Source organism: Mercurialis annua, linkage group LG8 (assembly GCF_937616625.2).
Source record: "Mercurialis annua linkage group LG8, ddMerAnnu1.2, whole genome shotgun sequence".
NCBI lineage: Eukaryota > Viridiplantae > Streptophyta > Magnoliopsida > Malpighiales > Euphorbiaceae > Mercurialis > Mercurialis annua.
In genome coordinates, this window is record NC_065577.1 from 38,429,043 (window position 1) to 38,454,507 (window position 25,465).

Here is a 25,465-nt window from a genome sequence, read left to right on the forward strand (position 1 = left end):
AATAGTATCGTTTTGACAATTTTAAATGACCAAAATAACATCGGTATTTACCTACAAATGCCACAAAATAAAAGGTTGAACTTTTTATGCTTAAAATACAGAAGATTAGTATATGTGGTGTCATGCTTGGTAGAATGTGCTCAAATCGGAAAAAAAAAACGTGAAACGTGTCATATATATGTGTAAATATATAAAATTAAAAATTAAATCTTAAAAATCACACAAATCCACCACAGAAGTCAAAATGCAAAAATGAAGGTCATGTTAAAACCCTAGCCTCCTTCTCTTCTCTTTTCTCTCTAACAAACCCTAGCAGTATAGAGCTTTTCTCTTACTTTTTCTTCTTCGGCAGCCGTCAATGACTTAATTTTTCTATTAACGGTAGCCACCCCTTTTGTTTATGTTATTTTAATTTTATAGATATAATAAATAGCCAATACTTTTTTATTTTTCTGATGTATTAAAATTTATCACGAAACGCAATTTAATTACCAAGAAGTGACGATAGATTGAAGATCTTTCAGTAACAAAATGGATTCGTCTATGAGCTATATTAGTTTTATTTATTTTTTATTATTTATCTTTTTAATGAATGTTTTATTTTGTCCTTTCTTTATGAAAGGTTTGTTGTCCTTTTTCTGTGAAAGGTTTGTTGTCTTCTTTTTAGAAGGAGTTGTTGTCTCTTTTTTAGAAGGAGTTATATCAAGTGTTGATTGAATCGGATGCTGTGAGTTTGCTGTGTTTGGAGTTTGAACGAAGAGTGATTGAAAACTGCACTTAATTCGCGAAACAATTAGTAATTTTTTTATTTTCGTAAGTAAGGTCTGCGAATCAAGCATCATGTTGTCTGTTCCATGTCAGGTCATCGGGTTTAGTTTTTAAATTATCCCGAGTTTCTTATAAATGTTACAAATGTAACTGTATCATATTCAATTTAATGAGATCTGATGAATTTAAAAAAAAAAAATCAAAATGCAAATGCATGAATAAAAAATAAAAGTAAAAAACTAAACAAAGCTAAAAAATCTATTGAACTTTTTTATATATAGAAATAGATTTAGAACACGAAATAAATATAAAAAAAAATAAACACAAAGAAAGAAACAAAACCCGTAATATATAACATAAGCTTGTCTGCATTACTTCTCTTTTCTTTAGCAACAAATAACCATGAAAAAATTAATTCTTTATCAAATCTTCAAACCCAAATTTACTAATAATTTTGTTTTGCATGTTATGTTTTGAATGAAAACATAAAAACCATTCAAAACATAAATTTTTAGCAGTTTAGCACCCAAAAACGATAAAAACTCAAATATTTTACACTGTTATCTCTGATTCTCTGTACTGTTTGATATTTGAAATGGGGCCCAATAGTGGTACTTTCAAGAGGAAGAAGAAAGCAGAGAAAAAAGTTGACCCGAATGTGTTGGCTGCTGCTTCTTTGAAATTTAAACTTCCCCAAGTTGTAGACTCCACTGATTGGTGGGAGAGTTTCTCGTCAAGGATTGCTGGTATGTTACATTGTTTTTTCATTTCATTTTGCTTTTCAATTTCATTTTGTTATGTGTTTTTGATTGTTTGTTTGATTGATTTCTTGGTTAATGGAGCCTTTGTTTGTGTTGGTTGGTTGGTTTATTGTGTTAAAACATTGGTTTGGCTCTTGGTTGGTTTGTTCTTCTATGTTTATGGTGTTTTTTTATGCCATTTAGTGAATTCTTTTGACATGGGTAATTTGAGTTGATAGTTATGCCTGCAAGTTTGTTTAAATGCTTTTCATTTTGTCTACAATGTTTACTAATTGGTATTTGTTGTACAATCTTAGAAATGTGTTTGCAATTGATTTTATTTGTTGTATGCATAGGGTTAGTTTATTGTTTTGGTAAAAATGAGAGAGGGTCACTAGGGTTATTAACTAATTTTTTTGTACCAATTGTTTGTTGTGTCGAGCTTCTGTTGATTATCGTTTGGTTACATTGGTTCTGCTTTGCCGGAGGGTCATGCCTTGGTGGTGACTGTACTGCTTTTGTTAGGTTATGTTTCTGTTATAAGCTTATATGATGGGTGAAACTTAAATCTTATTCTTCTAGTTTGATGAGTGCTAGTGGTAAGGTTTGTGCAACGTTTAAGGAGAAAAAATTGAAGTTTTGGAGGCAGCTATCTACATTTAGTTGGATCACAAAGAGTTTCTGTGTTTAGTTACGAACTTATTGCATTGTGCAGTTGTTTTTGTTCGTTATGACCGATGTAGCACATAAACGGAAACGATAAAACAGAAAGCGTTGAATTGGATACCGGGAAAACTTTATTTTATGAGAATAGTTTATAAAAAGAGAGTTTTAGAGTTTTATAAGCATTTCCGGAAACAGGAACGTAACACCAAAATATAGGATTCAACGAAGGTTGTGACTGAACCTAAAATCTTGTCACTTAATCAAAGCTTTGTTTATAACCTGGCTTATTGGTGCTGGTATTCAGATGTTCCATTTATCCATTAGTGGTTTGTTTTCTTCTTGATTTTCCTTTTTTCTACCATTTATTATTATATTTTAGTTTCTAGCATCTATTTCGAAAATGAAACATTTCCTTCTTTCCTTGGCCAACAAGGTGATAGCAGAGACGATGCAAGTACACCTTTCTGATTCTTCTAGTTTGATGGATGCTAGTGGGGACGTTTGTATAATGCTCAAGGAGAAAAATATTAAAGTTTTGGTGGCAGGTGTCTTCATTAGGCGGGATCAAAAGAGAGAGTTCATGTCTTTTGTTATGAACTTATTGCATTATGCAGTCAGTTTCTTTTGTTGGTTATTATGACCTATATAGCACAGAAACGGAAACACTGAAATGGAAAACATCGAAATGGGAAATTGGACAAGGATTTTTTTTTTTTATGAAAATAGGTTATAATATAGAGTTTCGGGTTTTATAAGAGTTTCCGTAAACAAAAACAAAACATTGAAACCCAGGACTCTAGAAGTTTCCTTTCAACATAGGTTTTGACTTGACCTAAAGTTTTCTCACTTAACCAAATCTTTTTTTGTAACCTGGCTTATTGGTGTTGGTATGTATCTGCTCCATATATCCATCAGTGGTTCATTTGCTTCTGCAACTTTCCTTTCTTTTGTTTTGTTATTTTTTTTAGTTCCTGGCATCTATTTTGAAAATGGAACTTTCGTTACCTACAACTCACATTTCCTTCCTTCCTTGGCCAACAAGGTGATAGCAGAAACAATGCAACTACACCTTTCTTATTTTTCCTACGGTTCTGCATAGATGTAAACCAATTTGTGAAGGTGCAGCAGGCTTAACATCAGATATTTGTTGCTGTTAAATATAAGATATTTGGTGGTTACAGTGCTTTCTCAGTTTTGATTTATGCTTGATGAATGCTTCTGGAGTCACTTTCTTTTCCCTAACTTTTTGCTTGGCGGCGACTGTATTAAAAGCTGTCACAAGCCACTATAGACTGTCCTTTACCTCTTAGAACAAATGTGAATCAACTCTATCTAGTTAAGAGCATCTTACAAACAGAAAGCACCCCAGTGAATACGTGTTGAATGTTTGATATGAGTCAATCCATGAAAATAAATCATTTCCTTGGGCTGTGCTTGTGTGTATAAATTTGGCTCACCTTGCTGATCTAAGTAGACGTGATTAGTCTGTTGTACGAGTATCAATGTAACTTGGTGCTCAATAAGTTTTTCTGCAAATGGGAACATCATATTTTTCCTCCTAAGCTATCATAATAAGGTGTGCCTATTTTCAGCCTGTTTAAAATTTATATAAAAGGTGTTTCTACATTTAACCTAAAAGATATTCTTCAAAAATGGAGCATGGATATAATAACTGAATGGGACAAGCATTCTGGCAATAGTAATCTGTTCAAAATACTTAATCTGAGGTTTTTTTTCCTGATAAACTCTTTGTTCTTCTATAGAAATAACAAAGTTTTCTTCTGATATAAGTAGAGTTTATAATTTCTTCTATTATGTTTGTACTAAAACAATTTAAATAAGATCTCTAAAGTCGACGAACTTTCCTCTTGCTGTAAATTTTCATCTGATCGATTTTGCTGATTTACTTTTGTGTTGTATCCAAAGTACGTCTGCTTGTTTGACTCATAAGAAAAACTTGCAATACTTCCTGAACTCTGAGCTTAATGTTAGAAATCCAATTCTGCTTTCTCAGAGTTAAATGGGATTGTGGAACTTGAAAACTGATCAAGATCAATTATAAATATAAAACACTTTTTCTGTCATTAAGTTATGCTAGAGAATTAAATAATTTTTTTTTTGGCTGATTTAGATGTGAAGATCTGCACTTGTTATTTGTGTTGAAGATTTCTGTCATACGTTTGATATTTTCTGTCTTCGAAGACCAAATTAAATATCCATTTGTTTGCTGAATGTTTTATGATATGTTGATTACTTTAAGATTCCAAATTACAGTTGTTTAATGTGCTCATGCTCAATTGATAGACCTGCTCTCTTTTTTTAGGGCCTCTGTCTGGATCAAACTTAAAGAAATTTGAATCTATTTTCAAAATCTCGAGAAAGACGTTCAACTATATATGTTATCTCGTGACTGATGAATTGAGGGCGAGGAATTGTAACTTGACTGGTTCAAATGGGAGGTCGTTATCTTTAAATGACCAAGTAGCAATTGCTCTTAGGAGACTTGTCTCTGGTGAATCATTGTCAAGTGTTGGTGATTCATTTGGCGTCAACCAATCAACTGTCTCTCATATAACCTGGCGGTTTGTGGAAGCAATGGAAGAAAGAGGGGTGCACCATCTTCGTTGGCCCTCCACCGAAGCAGAAATGGCAGCAATAAAGTCAAAGTTTGAGAAGTTACATGGCCTACCTAATTGCTGTGGTGTGATTGAAGCCACACACATTGTCATGACCCTGCCAGCTGTGGACCATTCAAATGATGTCTGGATTGATCAGGAGAAGAATCACAGCATGGTGTTGCAGGCAATAGTGGACCCCGACATGAGATTCCGCGATGTAATTGTTGGCTACCCAGGTAGTTTAAGTGACGCTCTTGTGCTACAAAATTCGAGTTTCTTTGAACTGTCGGAAGAAGGGAAAAGACTAAATGGGAAGAAGATGGAGCTCATGGAAGGAACAGAATTACAAGAATACATCATAGGCGATGCAGGGTTTCCACTAATGCCGTGGTTGCTTATACCTTATCAAGAAGCAAAAAAGGATCACGAGGTTGAGTTTAACAAGCGACATTCTGCAACAACATCAGTAGCGCAGATTGCATTGGCAAGACTGAAGGAAACGTGGAGGATTATTCATGGGGCTATGTGGATGCCTGACAAAAACAGGTTGCCAAGAATAATATTTGTATGCTGCTTGCTACACAATATTATTATCGACATGGAGGATAAGGTGTTCAATGAGATGCCTGTTTCTCTTATTCATGACAAGGATTATCGGCAACAAGTTTGTGAATCTGCCTCCAGTACGGGCACTGAAATGAGAGAGAAGCTTTCTCTGTACTTATCTGGTAATCGTTTACTTATATATAAAAACTATATAGGCTGATACAAAATTTGACTTGTTTTTTCCTTTTCTAAATGATATTGTGTGAAAAATTTGTCAACAGTTTTTGGTCGGTTAATCAGTTCATATTCAACCCTTGAACACTATCAGAAAAAAAAAAAAGCGAATATTTGTTTTTACATTATAAGAAAAGTTGGAATAGGTCTTTGCATACTGTATTTACAATTTTAATAGAATGTTTGCATGAAAGGAAACGATTTTTCTCTGGCAACAGTAAAATGCGGATGAACTTTCATTGGTAAAATAAATTAACTACCTAGAACTATGCCTATTTGTCATTTATACCATGATCTTGAAACTTTATCAGTTTATCCAGCATTTTTGCGTTTGTTGCTATATATATCCATGCTTAATTTGAACAGACGTAGCGCGATGTTATATATGCCAATATATCCATGCTTAATTTGGAACAGACGTAGCACGATGTTATATATGCCAAGTATGATTAATTTTGTACGCGTGGACGTATAATATTGCGTCACGTCAGCTTTAAACTAGTTGTGAGTATATTTGACAAAGGTTGAAAAAATGATGTACCCAACTTTTAAATTTTAAAGATCATAGTATATATTTGACAAACGAGATATAATTGTGGGTAGATATATTCATTTAGCCAATTTCATTTGATGCTCACAAATGATGGCATCATGTATGCCCGTGGTAATTTTATATTTGGGATATGTCTTGCGAGAAAGTTCTCATATTTCGTGACTAGCTTTACTATTTCTGACAACTATGATGATTCTCCAGGACCTCCAAGTAGCATAGTTCCTAGAGACACAGAGGTAGTGAAGAGTCCAGAGATGCCCTTTAGTAAAAGCTCATTGATCTGGCAGGACATCGAATCCATTGAAATATTCCGATTTTTGCCTCAGAAACCGCATTTTAGTCCTTTGATTGAAATCGACGAGGCAAGCCGCGAAGGGCTCGCTATGCGCCATATGATGACCTTCGTCACGGTGGTAGACAAGACTAAGAGGTTACGAATAGACGATTCGAGGATCGATTTCCAAAGCCATCTGGGAATTCTTAGTAACCTGGAATCGATGGGATTTGATGTTAAGGCAGTATCGCGGCGCCTCCTATTGTTGCTGGAAGTAAGAGATGCGTATGAGCGGCTCAAGACAAATAATAACGAAATGGCTCCATCAGAAAAAGCTATCAATGAAACGGACTGTTCGACGATCGCGTCAGGAGAGAAACAGGCAATTGAGGTGACAACTGCGATAAAAGCTGGACCCGTAACAAATTCAGACAATTTAAAGCAGCAGTTTGAAAGGATAGCTTGTGCACCTTGGACTGCGATAAAAGCTGAACCCGTAACGAATTCAGACAATTTAAAGCAGCAGTTTGAAAGGGTAGCTAGTGAACCTTGGAAACCGAAATAATATGTAAGAAAAGAGATGGAGATGAACTTTGAGAACTGCTCATTCTGTATTATTTATGAAAATTTAAAGAACATTCATTTAGATGATAATGCTAGTAGTAGTTGATTCACTAGGAAATACATAATCATCCTTGAATATGTTAGTGATATCTTGGAAATCTAATTGGGAGGAAGGAAGGAATGATTCAGTAGAGATTGATGTATCTTGTAACACAAGTTAAGAATTTTTGCATCATTACCTATGTATGATCTTACAGTGGCAGAGCCTGGATTCTTAGTCAAAGAGGGTGCAAATTCTTCTCTTTTTCTTTTTCTTTTTCTTTCCCAAGCAACATAATTTTTTTCAATTTTTTAATGCTTAATCATTGAATATATCCCTTTTTTTTAATTTTGTTCCGTTTATAGCCTAGATTTTTAAAAAATCGACAATTTATTTTTAAATTTTCAATTTCAGTTATAGTTATTTGTTTAAATTAGAGTGGAAAAAAGGTTTCAATGTGTCATTCATATTTCGAATTCTTGATGTTAAAAAGGTAAATTGGAACAATATAAAAAGGTTATGAACAAACATCATTTTAATTTTTTACTTATTTTTAATTTAGTACGGTTAAATTTAACAACGAGCGGAATTCACTCTTTAATTTTTGTCCACTCAAAGACTTAGAGTCTTTTTACTAGAAAATAAAATAAAATAAAATAATGATGAAGTAAACAAACACATAATGCATATAAGATACATTTCACTTAAGTGAATGAATTTTAAAAAGAGCAAATTATTTTAATATCCCTCACATTTGTTATAATTCACATTTTGATCTCTCTTATTTGAAAATCATACAATATAGTCCCTCATTTTTGATTCTATCGACAATTTAGTCTTTCCGTCTATATTTGGTGTTGGTCAACCAAGTCAAAGGACTTGGGGGTAAATTAATTTCAAGGGACGAAATTGTAGACAAAAACAAAAATGAGGGACCATATTATTATTTTTTTAAATTAATTTTTTTTTGATTTAGTTCTTTGACACGGTTGACTAGTACCAAAAATGGACGGAAGAACTAAAATGTTAATTAAAACAAAAGTGCGAGATCAAATTGTTTGATTTTCAAATAAGAGGGATCAAAGTGTGAATTATAAATTATGCGGAGAGCTTCACTCTTTTCAAAAGGCCAAATGATAAAAAAAGGCCAAACCTTTCATGAAAGTTTCATAAATGTCCAAACCTTTCAATTTTATCCAGTTTGTCCTGAAACGCATGATTTCGTTTCAATTTTGTCCAATTACACAATTTTCCTTATGTGGCGCTGATGTGTGACATTACCCCATCAGCGCCACGTAGACGCCACATGAGCAAAATTACATAATTGGACAAAATTGAAACAAAATCACGCGTTTCAGAACAAATTGGATAAAATTGAAAGGTTTGAATTTTTGTGAAACTTTCATGAAAGGTTTGCTCTTTTTTGGTTATTTGGCCTTTTCAAAATTATAAGTTAGTGATGGGTCGGGTCGAGTCGGGTTTCATAAATTCAGATATGGGCAAAATAATAGACCCATGTCTATAACCGAATCATTCAGATAAAACCGTAAAACAAACCGGAGAGTATAATTTGTGATTAATCCCCAATTCTGCAAATCTCTAGGGTTAGGGTTTTTTCTTTTCCACTAAAATCGAAGAATGGAAGTAAAACAATTACTGAAGAACAAGAATTTCTGGTTTGCTTCTTTTCTCATTGGTTGGGCTGCTGCACTTCAGGTAACCAAAATTTCAAAAAAGATTTGGTCTTTAATTTCATTTTTAGTTATATTGGAAAAAAAATCATTTTTAGTTATGCTTTTATAAAGTTATATACTATTTTTTGTTTCTTGACTTACTGTTTAAATTTGGGTTTGAAGGGGCACATGATGTGGTTGCAAAGGCAAGATTCATTCAAGCAGAAGTTTGCTACACTAAATCAAAATGATAATGATAGTAATCATAGCTAAAAAATGATACATTCGCCCGCACGGGTTTGGTTTAGGGGTCTAAATTTCAGCCATCTGGGCGTTATGGTCACAGGTTTAAACTCTGTCTACGCCTTTCTAATAAATGGAGTGGTTGGGACTTAGCTACTGGCCATTATAGCCTGATGTTGTCATGTATGTGGGCTTGCTGGCTGTCCAAATTCTGGGGTCTTTCGGCTCGGGTGAGTCCTCATCACCAACGAAAAATGATACTTATCAAGTTTTTTTTTCTTATTTATTGTTTTGATATTATAAGACTGATCAATAACTGTTTATGTAAAGAAAATGTGGTTCTTGAATATAAGATTTTGGTTCACAATGGTGTACTGTTTTGCATTTTTTGCCTTTTGGATATGCTCTCTGGTTGTTGATGATGGAATCTGATGTTATCTCATCATTTGGAATTTTGGAATCTTATTTTAGGCGGACCAGCTGAAAGAAATTTCAATGTCGAATTGTGGTTTATTAGGATATATTTCTTTTGATTTTTTGGAGACTTGGTTGGTTATGAACTCATAAATGATCAGCTTTAGATTGAGATTTGGAGTTCGGAACTGTCGCTTTGATCTTAATGTTCTAATGGATATGGTATTATTACTAGGTATGATAAGCCGAAGCGTATTAGGAATTAACGCTATTGATTCTTGACTATTAATTTGCATAAGAAGATGCTAACTTCATGCTTTTGCAAATGCTCAATTGTCGGTTTGTACTTTAAGGGTCAGCGCGGGACTGTTAAGTTGCATTAGAGAAGAATATAGTTCTTTTAGTTTGAGGTCTTACTTTTTAGTACAACAATGGTATATTGGGTGTAGAGAACAAGATGAATGTGCATCGTAAGATCCACCATCTATTGTATTCTCCTATCGTTGGTTACCCGTAATTGCAGGAATAGGTTTCAGATTCTTGTAACCTTTTTATGCAAGAAAACACTCGCTTATCTCAAGAGCAGGATAGCTAAGAGGCTTTAAAATGAAGTTGACGAGGGATAGCATTCATCCGCATATTGATGGGAAATGACTTATTTAGAATGAAGACTTTAACCAGGTGTAGATTTTGTAGAATCTTTTTAACTCTAGAACATGAGTTGTTACATTTCTGCATTTTATGTTTGGGAATAAAAGTTGCGCCGAAGGCATGTTTGAAATGCATATAGTACTCATTTTAAAGAGTTGCATAGAAGTAGAACCTAAAAAGACTTGTGTTTGGCTTTGTATTAATTTGGTTTCCTGGGAAAGCAATTATAAAATTCATTTAAGGGCTAGAATTTCTGTAATACATTTGCAAGTCTGAACCAAATCGAATAATCGATATGATTCTATGAGTTTAGTTTGGTATGGTTTGACATCATATAAAATATTTGATTTTCCGATTCAGTACGTGTTTGGAAGTAAAAAAAATTCAGTTAACTTGTACAAACCGAACTCAAAAATTTAACCCTACCAATCAGTATGGTTTGGCTTGAAATTTTTTACATCCTCATAAATATTAGCTCAGTGTTATTGCAAACCGAACCATACAAGAAAGCAACCGAATCAAATTGAAAAAATCGACCAAACAACAAATCGAACTGACTAGTTCAGTTTAGCTTGTTCTTAATTAATATAAAGTCGATTCTGTTTAATTTATTTTAAAATATTGATTTAGTTTGAAATGGACGCAAACCCCTACACCTTTATGAAAAATGAAATGAACTATACCTCTTATGTTTATTAAAACGTGAGAGGGTTCTAATATTTTAATTTTAATTTTGAAATTTCATAAAGCAATTCTAACCCTCCAATCATAACAACCTATTTCTTGTTCATAAAGAGTCGTTCGAAAAATTTACTAGAATAACTATTAAATAGAAGGGCCACGACTCACTAATAATATTTACTTGAATTGTATTGAATCATAAGCATGTAAACATGAAAAAAAAAGAGACTAGATATAAACTACTTTCTCATTCCCGTTTAAGAAGGTGCATATGAATTTGCACTAAAGTTAACAGAAACATGATAATATTTTATTTTATTTTGTTTGTCCTTATAATTAGTAAAATCTCATCTAATAATAAACTAAATGTATTCTAAATTGGATTGCATTTATCCATTTTTTTAGATCACTAAAGGGTTTAATATATATTGGTATAAAAACACAATATGAACTCTTAGAATGGGAGATATAAAAATAGAATATATCCCTTCTCAAACGGGACATATGAAATATATAATTAACAGTACAATTATCACATTGGATAATTGGGAAGGTAAGAGTTTGCCGATAGAAAATCTGAGATAATATACAAATTGAAAAAAATAAGGAGCAATTTTAGTTTTTATTTGATGAATGATAAAGTTGGAAAATCATATGTTTTGACATTATTGTTATAAAAGATCACCTTCTAGACCTTGTTTTTTTATTGGGAGTTTAGAATTATAAAAAATAAATTATGGGAAAGGTACTATAATTTTGTTGTTCGTTACCATGTTCTTACGTAGGATCTAACATACTATTATTGTGATTAAAAGATCACCTTATAGACCTTGTTTCTAATTTATTTAATTAGTTAAATAACGTGCATGTGTACGGCTGCTTATTTGAATAATCAATTAATTCCAGAAGCTGATCGTCACATGGTTCTCTGTGAAATTATTAATGTTCCTTCAAATGTTTGACCAGATGATTTCTAGAAAGCATATTTTTGTTTTTACATTATATTATAAGTATTCCAAAATTTAAAATTTCTTTATAGATCCGTTTTAGAGGTGTGCTTTAGAGGTAAAATTGAAGAAAAAAAAAAGAACAGAATTAATTAAGTTAAATTAAATTAGATTAAATTAAATTAAATTAATATGAAGGCCTATGAAAATCCAAAAAAAATAAAAAATTATTTTTAAATAGAACTAATTGGGAATTAAGGGATAAAAGAAAAGCAAAAATTTGTGAGACTTTAGTTTTTGATGGCTAATTGAATGATGTTAAATCCAAAAAAAGAAAAATAACTATTTATAAGAATAAAATTTTAACTCTAATGAAAAGATTTAGTTATATAACAAGAGAAACTTTTATTAAAATGTAAATAAAATAAATAAAAAAATCATGAACTCATATCGTGGTCGTGACAGCTTATTTAAATATTCGTATCTAGATCAGTGTAAAAAGGGTAGAATGTACGGTAGGTACTTCCAGGAACGAAACTATTTCTTAGAAAAATTACTTCTAATGTTATTAAATTAATTTATTAATTTTAAATGTCCTACTTCAATCTTATTAAAAAAAGTGTTTTTAGTATATATTTTTATAGTATTAATATTTTTATTTTTTAATTAAATTATGTTCTAGGCCAAACCCATCTAGAGGCCTATGTACTTTATATTTTTTTTTCTGTAGGTCCTTATATTTCATTTTTGTATTATCTGATCCCTCTACTTACCTATTTTTATTTTTCAGTCATTTTGTGTGACTGGAGGAAAAAAATATTATAAGTATAGGGATTGGAGAAAAAAACAATTGTAAGTAGAGGGACTGAAAAAAACTTAAAAAGAATCTGAAAATCAAAAATAGGTATATAGAAGGATCAGATAATACAAAAATAAATTATAAGGACCTACGGAAAAAAATGTAAAATACAGGGGCTTTTAAACAGGTTAAGCCTATATTCTATCTTAAATTATAGTCTAGCTTCGTCACTCACCGCTTCTAACCAACATTCACATGTTAATTTCGATCATTTTTACACGTTTTCAGCTAACGGAAACCGACCATTTTTTTCTCATCTTATTTTCTACTAATTCCGCCAAAAATCAACTTGAAAATGGGTAATGGGAAACGCACTCAAGAAAAACCAGTAGTAAATACATTAGTCAATAATTATCAATTGAAATTGAGTATAATTAACGAACTTCATTTAATAAATTAAATACTCCTTCCGTTCCATTTTAGAAGTCCCATTTAACTTTACACACAAATTAAGAAAACATTAATTATTCTTGTCTTTTCATGTTTTTTCATGTTTTGCCCCTATTAATGATAGTGGAATTTTTCATAGAGCTCTTTTAAGATAACTAAAATAAGGGTAAAATAGGGTATTCAATAGAAAAATATTCTAAAAATAGTAATAAGACTTTTTAAATGGAACATCCCAAAATAGAATATGGAACTTCTTAAACGGGACGGAGGGAGTAATTAAAACTCTATTTGGTGATAGTTAGTATGTTCACCAGTTTGTTCAAAGTCAATAGATCCTTTATTCACTAGTAGTTGAACTTTTTACTGACTTTATTAAACCAATTTATTTGACTTCTCAAGTAATCCTTTTTCACTTCTTAAAAGTTACATGTCTTTTATATTTTTATAAAAAAATTATAATTCAACCCCAATAATTACAACTTAATACAAGAAGGGCACAATTATTAATTATAGAGCATTTTAAAGTGTCCATCCACAAGTTCTAATAAAACTTTGTTGATAGCAAAATATATCATTTAGACTTTTCAATTTGTAAATATGAATTTGGAATTTGGGAATGAAAACATTGGGAGAATCATAAATATTACAAGAGAATATAAAAGAAGAGAAAAATAATTCATGGCTGAAATAATCATTAAATAAAAAAAGAGCAAAAAAAATAATCGATGGTCAAAAAAAAAGAAAAATAGAAATTTAGATGATTAAGAAAACCAACGAGAAATAAATATTTGATCGTCTCTAAATGAAAATATATTCCTAAAAAGTGAATTAAACTGCCTGAATTAGTCAGTTAACTCAATTATTCGTTAAAACGATAAACATATGTAAAATATTTGATTAATTCGGTTAATCAAATTTTATAAAATAAATTATCACAATTAAATTAAAAAGCTATATTTACCAAATTGAATTAACCAATGCTTGTAATAGGTTTTATTAAAATTGGATTGATTAATATAATTAATTAGGTAAAACTGACTATGTACTCACCCATACTCAAGCCTCTATTTCTAAGAAATGGATATTTGAATTCGGTATTATTTAGGACTATTAAACATACTTCCTTATTATTGTATCTAGGATTAGTTGTCAATTAAAGTAATTTTTTGTAAGATTTGAGCACGGCTTATACCCACATTATAATTTTTATGAAAAATTATTTCACGCAACCATTGCGGCATGTCATTCGTGCAACAAACTAATGATACGTTAACCATGTGAAAAAATTGATAATAAAAAAATTAAGTAATAATTAAAAGATTTTCTATCGCAAATGCTCATTGGCTTGTTGTAAATATGACATGACACAACCAATGCATGTGATAAACACTCAATTTTTTTAAGTTTGAGATTTATAGACCGTCATCATTATCCCACATCATTTTGTGACGGAAAATACATCGAGTCCAAAGTTGTAAAACAATAAGACAATTTGTGCTTAAATTGCTAAAAGGATAAAGTTAAAATTTTTATTTGCAAATAACCCTGTTATTTATCTGAAGTAGAATTTTTCTTACGTTTAAATGCACAAAAAATCACCAATTTTTGCGTGTTTTTTGTTTAACATAATTTCTTTTAATTTTGAATATTTAACATAAGCTTTCTAATTTTTTGCAATTAAGACCACTTGTGTGTTTTTTTTGAAAAATAATGTCATTTTACAATCAAAACAATGTCGTTTTAATTTTAAATGGTGCCGTTTTACATCCAAAACGGTGCCGGTGTTTTTAATTGCAAAATTATAAAAGTTCATGTATCTTTTTATCAAAATTAAAAAATTATGTTAAATATCAAAAACACATGAAAAATGATAATTTTTTGCATTTAAGCCTTTTTCTTATCACACTCAAATTTTTTTAGTTCAGCTATTGCTTTTCATTTTTACGTGAATAATTCACCTTTAATCAAACAGAAACTATATAGTACAACAAGTCAAATATTCTATGAGACCGATGACTATTGAATAAAAAATTATAGTACTATAATTTTAGATTTTAACAAAAAAATTGGACAAATTCAATAACAGAAGAGTAGTAGTTGGACGATGTGGAATTTGACGGTGGATGCTGCGGCGGCTGAAGCACGTACACACCTCTATCTATATCTCTACCGTACGTTTGCTTGTGATGTTGGCCAACTACTAAACAATAAATTCTAATTGTTCGAATTATTCAGAAAAAATTTATAAGTTATTTAATTATTTTAGCTATTTGAATTTTTATTTTTTTTAAATAGTGCAAAAAACTAATTATTTTAAAAAGAACGCTTAAATCGTTTTAATTTATTTTTTGGATATTAAACCTCACATATTTTTTAGTTTTTTCTATAGTTTTTTCTCGAATATAGGGTTTTATTTGCACCTTAAAAATATTAAAAATTTAAATAGATATAAAAAGAAATTTAAAATAATTTATATGCTATTTTTAAATAATTTAAGAAAAACATTATATATCTTCTGTGTTTGCAATTACCACGTAGGATTATGAACCATCCACAAATGATATGGCGGCATAATTGTAATGAACAATCCAACCATTTTTTAACATATTATTTATTGTGTTTAGAATTAAATTTAAATGTTCATTACATACAAGTGTTAAGAAATGGTTGAATTATTTAGGCTAAATCCATATAGAGACACTTTTACTATATTATTTTTATTCAAAAAGCTCTTATACTATTTTTTTTATTTTTCAGGTCTCTGTACCTGGTAAAATTTCAATTTTCAGGTCCTTTTCAAGGACTGGAGGAATAAAAAAATTGTAAATAGAGGGATTGAAAAAAAAACTAAAAAGAACATGAAAATAAAAAATTATGTAAACAGAGAGACATGAAAAACAAAAAAAATAGTATAATGACTTTTTAAATAAAAATAATATAATATAAAAGCCTTTAAATGGATTTAGCCAATCAATATTATAATTATGTTATGTGGCACATTATTTGTGGATGGTTTATAGCTATATAGTGGACTTGGTTCACCTTAAAAAAATGGCTAAACCCATCTAGATGCCCTTGTACTATATCATTTTTGTTTAAAAAGCCCCTGTACTATATTTTTGTTCTTCAAGTCCCTCTACTTACATAATATTTGATTTTTAGGTCCTTTTTTAGTTTTTTCCAATCCCTCTACTTACAATTTTTTTGTTCCTCCAGTCCCTCAAAAGGACCTAAAAATTGAAATTTTGCCAAGTACAGGGACCTAAAGAATAAAAAAATAGTACAAGGGCTTTTTGAATAAAAATAATATAGTATAAAGGCCTCTAGATGGGTTTAGCCTAAAAAAATTAGTTCAAACTCGAAGTATTTATAGACATTCAAAATGTAAGAATTTCATACATATCACTTTTTTAATTGTCAATTTTTTTTTGTGAATAGTAATTCTTTTAATTCTCTTACTTTTATGTGATATTTTATAAGCGCACGTAATTACAAGTATCTTGTAAACATTCATGCATGTATCCTTGAAAATGTGGTGTACATGCATGGAAATAATGGTGTACTTAATCAACAACTTCCGTACTAGTAAGTAACTTGTAAGCAAAGTTATGACAATGATCGATATGTAGGGATAATCTATATAATTCAATTGGTTTGAATTAAAATAATTATTAAGTACTTCAATTAAATTATATTTATAACTTTATTTAGATTTTGAGGGTAGTGCTATCATACCTGCAGATTGGAATATTAATTTCAAGATCTTAGTACAAAAGAGAATTCGTGTTGTAGATTTTATCTTTATCAGTTTAAACAAATGAAATAACTGGGAACAAGTTGAATATTATTCTTATATTATTTGGATTTAAATGTTAGATTTTACACATTAAATTTTATAATCAATTACTTTCTTTATTTTAATTTATTTGAAAAAATTATTTTAAATGTTTATTTTAATTATCATTAGAGTGGATGAATTTTTAGCGCTTGTGTAAGAAATTGAATTCACGACCATAACAACATACTGCATATTGCTTATCATTTGAATTATATAATCCATTAATTAATCAATTTTTATTTATATGGTTGACTTAATTATTATATCTTATCCTCTTTGATTATTATCTTTAATTTAAATTATGATATTTATATAAATTTTGAATAGAAAAAAGTACACAGAAAAAAATTCTAAAAAAATTCATAAAAAAAATTATAAAAATAACTTATTTAATTTTTTAAAATCAAGCACTATTTAAGTTAAGAATAAGAAATATTCATTTATTTTCCATATCGACACATGTAATTAGTTGCAACTAGCTACTAGCATGTACAACAAAATTCTAAATGTTGATACCTACCTAAGAATATTGAAATTTTTAAATTTCTCAAACCTCAACCCTTTTCATGGCATTAAAGACGAAGTCAATTTTGTTGCAAGGCTTGACCAAGAAAAAAAACATGCATTATCCTGGAAATTTAATAATAATTTCCAATAATTCAAAAGCTTAACATTATAAAAAGTCTCAAACTTTCAGTCCATTTTTAATTTTATTCTGATGTTGTAAAATTGTCAATTGTATCCAAATTCATAAATTCAAATTTAATTTGTATCCAATTTTATAAATTGGACTCTTTTTTATTCGGAAAATTTAAAAAATCCATATAAATAACTTGTTTGAATTCTTAAAATAATTGACTTATTTGAATTTTTTTCAATAAAACAAATGTCAATTTAGTATTTGTAAGTACAATTAAAAGTGAAAGGTGTGAATTTGGGTACAATTAGCGATTTTACAACGTGGGAATAAAATTAAAAAGGGGCTAATATGAGACATTAGGCTTAATTTGAATATTAATATATCCATACATTGTTTTTGAGAAAATACTATATCCATACATATTGCTTTGCAAAATAAAAGGTGATTTAGATTATAATGATAGAAGAAATTTATATATAATTTTACAAATTTAAGTGCTATAATTTTGTTTACTACTCAACTTATTTTTATTTTTTAAAGTTTTTTCTTGAGGCAATTTTTTAAGTTTCTAGATGTGGAATTTCTGATAGCTAGACCGCAGAAATTGCAGTTAATTTTAAATAATTTGCAAGGTATTGAGACTTGCACTTGCACAAGTCCAATAAATAGACATTTGATATAATTTTGCGATCCATAATTAGTTTGATTTTAATAACTACTATCACATTGTATGGTACTGGAATTCAACATCACATACCGCATAGTACGTACGGTATTAAAATTCAACATCACATACTAATTTTTCTTGCGTAAAAACTTAGAGTTGAAATTAGCATAATGTTGAATTTAGAATGTGAAATTAATAAAAACAATTAAGAGAAGACCTTTATTGCATTTGGTAGCTTCTTGTATTGGACAAAATAATTAATCTATTAATCACTCCAAAAAAAGAACAATCAAATTATAATATTCCATATTAGTGATGGATTAGATAGGTTATAAATTTACAATAAAACAATAAACAAATATTGCGATGGACTAGTGCTATTGCGATGAACAGTACCTTTATTAAATTGTGAAAAATTAAATAACATATCACGAAACCATCATAAATTTCTTCTATCACTGATGATATATAATTTTAAAAACTATTTCTCATAAATTTATGACGAACCTGTGACAAAAACTACCAGAAAATTCCATAGAAAATGATGTAAATTAAAATCTATCTTTAAGAATGATTATTTCTTGGAAAAATGAAAAATCAAAGTCTTTTATAAGTATTACAATTAGAAGAATTGTGATAAGTGTTTTATCTTAAATATAATACTAATATAACACGGCCTAATCATTTAAAATGTCCAATTCTTTTTATGTTTTTATTTATATTCAAAAAAATACAAATATTAATTTGATATAATTTCGATAAGTATGTTTAATTGTAATTAATTATTTAATTTTTCAAAAAAAACTTTAATTTTTTTATTTTTACCAAACTTTTAAATTTCATCATTATAGCCAAATTTTAATTTATATCTATCTATTGAAAAAAAAAAGGCAGAATTATAAATAAAAAAGTTAAAGAAATAATCTTTTTCATATAAATATAAATATAACTATAATTAAAATATATTTATTAAAATTAAATTAAAATTAGTGTTTTTAAAAAATTAAAATTAAAATAAAAATAAAAAATGAAGTAATTTTTTAGATGCAACATTGTGAAACAAATCATATATACAGTTTCAAAATAAAACAAGCTATTGCTTACACTACTGGGTGACTAGATTTTGAGTAGCACTAATGACTACGATGACTGACTTCTAAAAAAAGGGTTGTTAGTGATAAAGACAACAAATGTTAGTTACTTGTTTTTCTAGTTTTTCCAATCTTTAAGTCAACAAAACTTAATCACCCTTATTTGCCACATTTTCTTTCAGCAAATTAATTTGAAACCTCTCAAATATATTACTATAACTTACATTTTTGCCTTTAAAAAAAATTAAAAGATGTGTTCTTATATTTTTATTTCTGTCAATAATTTAGTTCTTCCGTCTATTTTTGACGTATTAAAAATAAACAAAAAAAGACTAAATTATTGATGAAAATAAAAATAAAAAATTATATCATTTACCAATGAACTGTAACTCAAATGATATAAACATCAGGCTGCAGACTATTAGGTTGTGGGCTTAAATTCATCCATTAGAGTGCGCTTTCTCCTTTCTAATTATAAAAAAATATTATTTGATTTAAAAAAAACGGGTGAAAATGTTGTTTATGATATATATGGAGTGTCTCGCTGTAATTTTTTCTTAGTAGAGCTAGTGGCGGAACTAGGACTCGTAATTAGGAGAGTCGAAATTTTTACGTTCGGCTATTTAGAAAAATAAAACGACAATAAATACTTGCAAATGTGTTATTTTTTAGTTCTAGGGGCGGTTTTAACCGCCCCTACAACATGTAGGGGCGGTTTCTAGGGGCGGTTATAATCGCCCCTACGAGAAATTTTTTTAAAAAATCTATTTTTTTTTTCAATTTTTTTCCGGCGAGGAGGGTCGGCCGACCCTCTTCGACCCTCCCTAGTTCCGCCCCTGAAAATTATTATGAGACCTATAACATGAAACATAAAATGAAAGGTAGAAAAGGCTTCTTAGCATTAAAAATAGATATGAGTAAAGCCTATGATAAGATAGAATGGCATTTTATTGAAGCTATCATGTCTATAATGATATTCCCTTAAAAGTTTGCTTCTTTGATCATGGCTTGCATGTCCTCTGCCTCTTTCTCCTTTATGATCAATGGACACCTGAAAGGCTTTGTTAAACCCCTCAGAAGTTTGCGACAAGGAGATCCCATCTCTCCGTACATCTTTTTTCTTTGTGCGGAAGTGTTCTCCTGTATGATTAGAAGAGCCTGTAGAATTGAATATCTCTATGGTATAAAAATCTGCCGCAACGATCCAGAAATTTTCCACTTATTTTTTTACGGATGATAGTATCATATTCTGCCGTGCAAATGATAAGGAATGCCAAATTACTAAGCAAATTCTGATTTCCTATGAAAAAAATTCAGGCCAAAAGCTGAATATGGACAAGTCAGAGTTGTCCTTTAGTAGGAATATAACGCTTGAGTTACGGCTACGCCTTACTAATCTTTTGGGAGTCTCAGAAATAGACAAGCACTTCAGGTACTTAGGTCTTCCCTCAATTATAGGGAGGTCAAAGAAGGTAGTTTTTGATTATATCAAAGAAAGGATTTGGAAAAAGCTTAAAGGGTGGAAATAGCGTGTTTTTGTCAAATGTTGGAAAGGGAGTTTTTATCAAGTTCATAGTTCAGAACATCCCCTCCTATGTAATGGGCATCTTTGAATTTTATTGACCGTGTTAGAAGAAATCCAAAGAATGGTAGCTAGGTTTTGGTGGGGCAACATGCCTCAAGACAATAAAATTCATTGGCTTAAATGGATTTCTCTCTGCTCCTCCAAATTTGAAGACGGGTTGAGTTACCAGGACTTTGAAGCTTTTAATGTGGCTTCGTTAGCAAAACAGGTGCGGCGTATTGCTCAAGACTCGACAAACTTGTGTTTTAGCATTTGGCAATCAATTCCTCTAGTGAACCAAGGTGGTTGTTGGCGAGTGGGGGTAATGGAAAATATATTAGGATCTGGGATGAAGCTTGGGTTCCTGGACTTCCCTCAAACCATATCATTTATACGCCTCCTTCGGTCTCTTAGCCCATTGATTCAACGGTTAACCTGCTCTTAAACCATGAAGCTATAGGACCTCCAATTATTAAATTTTCTTTTTACTCAAGCAGAGGTGGATGCAATATCGAGTATCCCTATCAGTTTTAGGTTGCTTGAGGACCAAAAATTCTAGACGGGCACCAAGGAGGGTGTTTTTAGTGTGAAGTCAGCCTACCTTATAACCCTTCAAAGCTGTAATATAGATTATTTTAACGGTTTGGCATCATCTTTTACCTCCTCAGATTGGGACTTCATTTGGAAACTCAGTGTATGACAAAAATTAAACACTTCATATGGAGATTCCTCCTAGAGCCCTTTCTTCTGCGAATAATTTATCTCGATGAATACTTGTTTCTGTTCATTGTGCAAAATGTGGTAAACCTGAAATAGATCTTCATATTTTCAAGGAATATGACTGAGTCCTACATGTATGGCTTCACTTTAATTAATTTACCTGCTTCTTTGCTTGTGGGTTTCTTTGATAATTGCCAAGCTTGGTTTTGGATTGCTAAAAGTCAGCTGAATACTAGTGATTGTGAGTCATTTTGTGCTATGTTTTGGAGTCTTTGGTTTGCTAGAAACAAACCTTTCTTTTCTGGCAAAATCCTCAAGCCTAAAGCCATTTCTCTAGATGGGTAGCTCATCCTGTCAACAATGGTCGGCTACCATGCTAACATAGAAGTCCTAACTACTCCCAAATCTGGACCAAGCCGGATGCTCCTCATGTCAAACTGAATTGCAAGGAATCCATCTGTTCAGCCAAAGGAAACATCGGTTTGGGTATCATCCTTAAAGATAGTGGAGGGGGAGTTATTGCGTCCTCCGGAAGAAGTTTTGATCTTAGGTGGGAAATTGACCTAGCTGAGGCGTTTGCAATCCTCCATGGCCTGCAGTTAGTGCTGAAGCTATGATACTACCAAGTTGAAGTTGAAAGTGATTTTCTCATTGTGATCAACACAATCCATAAAAGACTTAAGTATAAATCGCAGCTAAGCTTGGTTAATGTTGATGATATTAAAGCTATTTGTAATAGCCTTTCTTTTATCTCTTTTTCTTTTATTCTTATAAATTGTGACTCTGTTGCTCGTTCTATTGCGGGATCGGCTCGATATTCTTCCTCTGATGTTGTTTTAGATAAGTCGATTTTGAACTGTGCGGTTCAATTTTTATTGGCTAATGATTATTTTCTGATTTGTCTTTAGTGAAATGCAATTGATCTATCAAAAATAATAATTAGATAAGTAAAAGTGTACAAGTTTAAAGATCAAAATATGCTTTAGTCATAATCGTGTTAGCTTAGAAAATATGTTCACACACTAATTTAAGATTGTAATCAAACACTTGTCCAAGCTGAGAATGCGCTAAATAATTACTAAATTGATAATTTTAGAGGTAAGTATTTAAATAGGCAAAATTTGTAAGTTGAGATGTTAAATAAATAAATTAAAAGATAAGGCGTTAATGGATGAATGAGTACAAGTTGAAGGGTCAGAGATGTATTGAGCCATACAATAATTGTAACAAGTAAATGTGATGTATGTGCCTCAGCAAGTATGTCATATCTCATTAATTATTTTACGTGCTTACCCTTAAAAAAAATTACTTATTAATTAGAAAGAGCTGACTATGCACATACAGAATTAAGTCTCTTGTGTGATAATAATTAAGATTATTTCATCAAAAAAAATTATTAAAATTAAGTTTTGTTCGGAAAAAAAATCAAGATTATTTTTTGTTCGAATAAAAAATCAAGACTAGTTAACTGTTTACAATTTAATCCACGTATAATGTGATTTATATTTTGGTATTACAAATTTACAATTAATCCTGTTGTTTAAAAATTAATATTTATGAGATTACTTTTCTATGTTTCTAGAGAAAAACAAATACTCCCTCCGTCCCGTTTAAGAAGGGACAAATGACTTTTTCACATATATTAAGAAAGCATTAATTACTATAGTATTTTCTTATTTTACCCCTATTTATGATAGTGTTGTAGTGTGTATAAGCTAATAGTCATTAATTATGGAAAGAGAAAAGGGGGTAAAAAAGGAAAATTCATATAAATTGGCACAAAAAACACGATATGGCCTTCTTAAGTGGGACAAATGAAAATGGGGTATGTCCCTTCTTAAATGGGACGGAGGTAGTATTAAGTATTTATATTCTTTTGGCAAAATATTAAGATTAGAATTAATGTATCATTGTCCAATAATAAAACAAAACAAGTTCAGTTAAGAACTTAATTAACACACAAACAGTAAATTAATTACATTTATATAATAGATGCAACTAGTAGCAGTTGACCATAATTGTTTTTGTTAAACAACCTCATAACAACAATTTCCAGCTAGTTAGTCGTCTTTAAGCAACACCAAAAACATATTATAATTTCTTTCTATTTTTTAGATGAATTTCTATTTTATTTTTTATTAGGTTGATATATAAATACATAAATTATATGAATTTTTTTATCGACCAAATAAGATTTGGTATTGAATTAAGATACATGTAAATATATGAGATATCGCTGAATCAAAATTTAAACTGATCATTAAATCATATTGATATATTTGATATTTATTTATTGTGATTAAAGAAATTTTAAATACACAATTATATATTGTTTGCAATTTCTAAACTTCAATTAGGAAATTAATTAGTTAGAAAATATACTTGTCAAAAAAAAAATTAACGCTAGGAAAGTAGGAATGAGACTGACCTTTGTGACTTGCTAGTTTGGTAGATTGCACCATTAAGTCACGTAAAGTTGAACAAAACCCTTTAAGTACTTTATCATATACTTATTATTTAAACAAAATAACTCTTAAGTACTTTATAGAGAATTTCTTCTTAATTTAATTAATTAATTTCACCACTAAATTTATATCCGATAACTATTGACATAAGATATATATATACTAGCTTCATATTTAGATTTTAACAAAAATGATGATAAAAAGATTAATTATGGTAAGTATTCGAACTAAAAAAGCAGAAATAATTATTACTAATAATTTTTAGCTATTGGTCACTAATTGTTTTTGATTGTTTTCTTATTTATTTTCTTTAATTACTAGTCACTACTAAAAAAATAGCTAAACTATTAATAAAAAAAAAACAATCACGTTATTAGTCCATGCAATTTAGTCTACACATTTTTATTCATTCATACTCATTAATTGAACAACGAATCATCTAGAAATCTGAAGATTCCTCGAAACACAATTCAACTCAGCTCCTGACTCGCTCTCTCTTATTGGCTCAGCCCCGAGTCATGCTTACGTGTCTACATAATCTAGTAATCTACTACACAAAAATGACAATTATCGTATTCTAGAAAAATTCCATATTTTTCTCATTAACTTATCCATCAAGAAATTAACAAGGGCAATATCGTCATCCACTCTAAAGGTCAACTATAAAAGTCAACATTTTTTCCTTATGTAGTGAGCATGTTCCACAAGTCACTAGTTAATAACTTGTAAACCTAACTATATAAATACCTTTGCCCTAACTCGTTCTATCTTCCTTTTTATATTTATTCAACTAAAAAAACTCATTAAATCTTATTCACATTAACTCTAATTTTCCGCCATGAAACGAAGCTTCCACGAATCGGATCAAATCGACAATCTATCGATGGCGAATTGCTTGATGCTACTCTCGCAAAGAAATGAAATTCTTTCGTTTCCATCTTTTGAAGCGATAAAAAGTTCAAATTTCACCTCTAATACTCGAATTTTCGAGTGCAAGACATGTAATCGTCAATTTACGTCATTTCAAGCTCTAGGAGGCCACCGTGCGAGCCATAAGAAGCCTCGGTTAATGATTAATGGCGAATTAGGGTTAAGCTTGGACGGAAGATCGTCATCACCAGCGAAACCAAAGACTCATGAGTGTTCGATTTGCGGATTGGAGTTTGCGATAGGGCAAGCTTTGGGAGGTCATATGAGAAGGCATAGATCGGCTGCGATGAATAATACGGGTTCTCCGACGAGTAGTATAGATCAAACGGTGGTGATGAAGCCATCTGTTTTGAAGAAATCAAATAGCAAGAGGGTTTTGTGTTTAGATTTGAATTTGACTCCTCATGAGAATGATTTGGAGTTGTTTAAGATTTGGTAAGAGTTCAGCTCCTATGGTTGACTGTTTCTTTTAGATCTTAGTAATTACTTATATTATACATACATGTAATTAATTAAATTATATCTATACTTATTATATGTATAACTCTTTATACATAGAATTTGATTTTTGATTTAGGGTTAGTGTTGTTTTTGTATTTTTATTTATTCACCTGTTAATAGATACAATGGATCATCAGAAACAATTAGCATATGCATAAATGAGAATTTCTTCTTCTTGATTTTTGATT

At 30.3% G+C, this 25,465-nt stretch overlaps 1 protein-coding gene, 1 non-coding gene and 1 pseudogene across 2 annotated transcripts; all 3 read left to right on the forward strand.

Annotated features, from left to right (window-relative positions):
- The first annotated feature begins 1,081 nt into the window (after positions 1 to 1,081).
- LOC126660424 (protein ALP1-like) lies at positions 1,082 to 7,047 on the forward strand. Its single transcript, XM_050353919.2, has 3 exons — positions 1,082 to 1,514; positions 4,498 to 5,520; positions 6,327 to 7,047. The coding sequence occupies exons 1-3, from the start codon at positions 1,364 to 1,366 to the stop codon at positions 6,962 to 6,964; spliced, it is 1,812 nt and encodes a 603-aa protein (XP_050209876.1). The 5' UTR covers positions 1,082 to 1,363; the 3' UTR covers positions 6,965 to 7,047.
- A 1,458-nt stretch (positions 7,048 to 8,505) lies between these two features.
- On the forward strand, positions 8,506 to 9,286 carry LOC126660886 (uncharacterized). Its single transcript, XR_008789704.1, has 2 exons — positions 8,506 to 8,719; positions 8,860 to 9,286. It is a non-coding gene; the product is annotated as an uncharacterized LOC126660886 (transcript).
- Positions 9,287 to 24,579: 15,293 nt separating this feature from the next.
- Positions 24,580 to 25,465, forward strand: LOC126660809 (zinc finger protein ZAT11-like; annotated as a pseudogene).

Coding starts and splice junctions, on each gene's coding strand:
- LOC126660424 (XM_050353919.2), top strand. CDS start 1,364: ATGGGGCCCAATAGTGGTACTTTCAAGAGGAAGAAGAAAGCAGAGAAA. Junction 1,515..4,497: donor TTTCTCGTCAAGGATTGCTG/GTATGTTACATT, acceptor CTCTTTTTTTAG/GGCCTCTGTCTGGATCAAAC. Junction 5,521..6,326: donor GCTTTCTCTGTACTTATCTG/GTAATCGTTTAC, acceptor ATGATTCTCCAG/GACCTCCAAGTAGCATAGTT.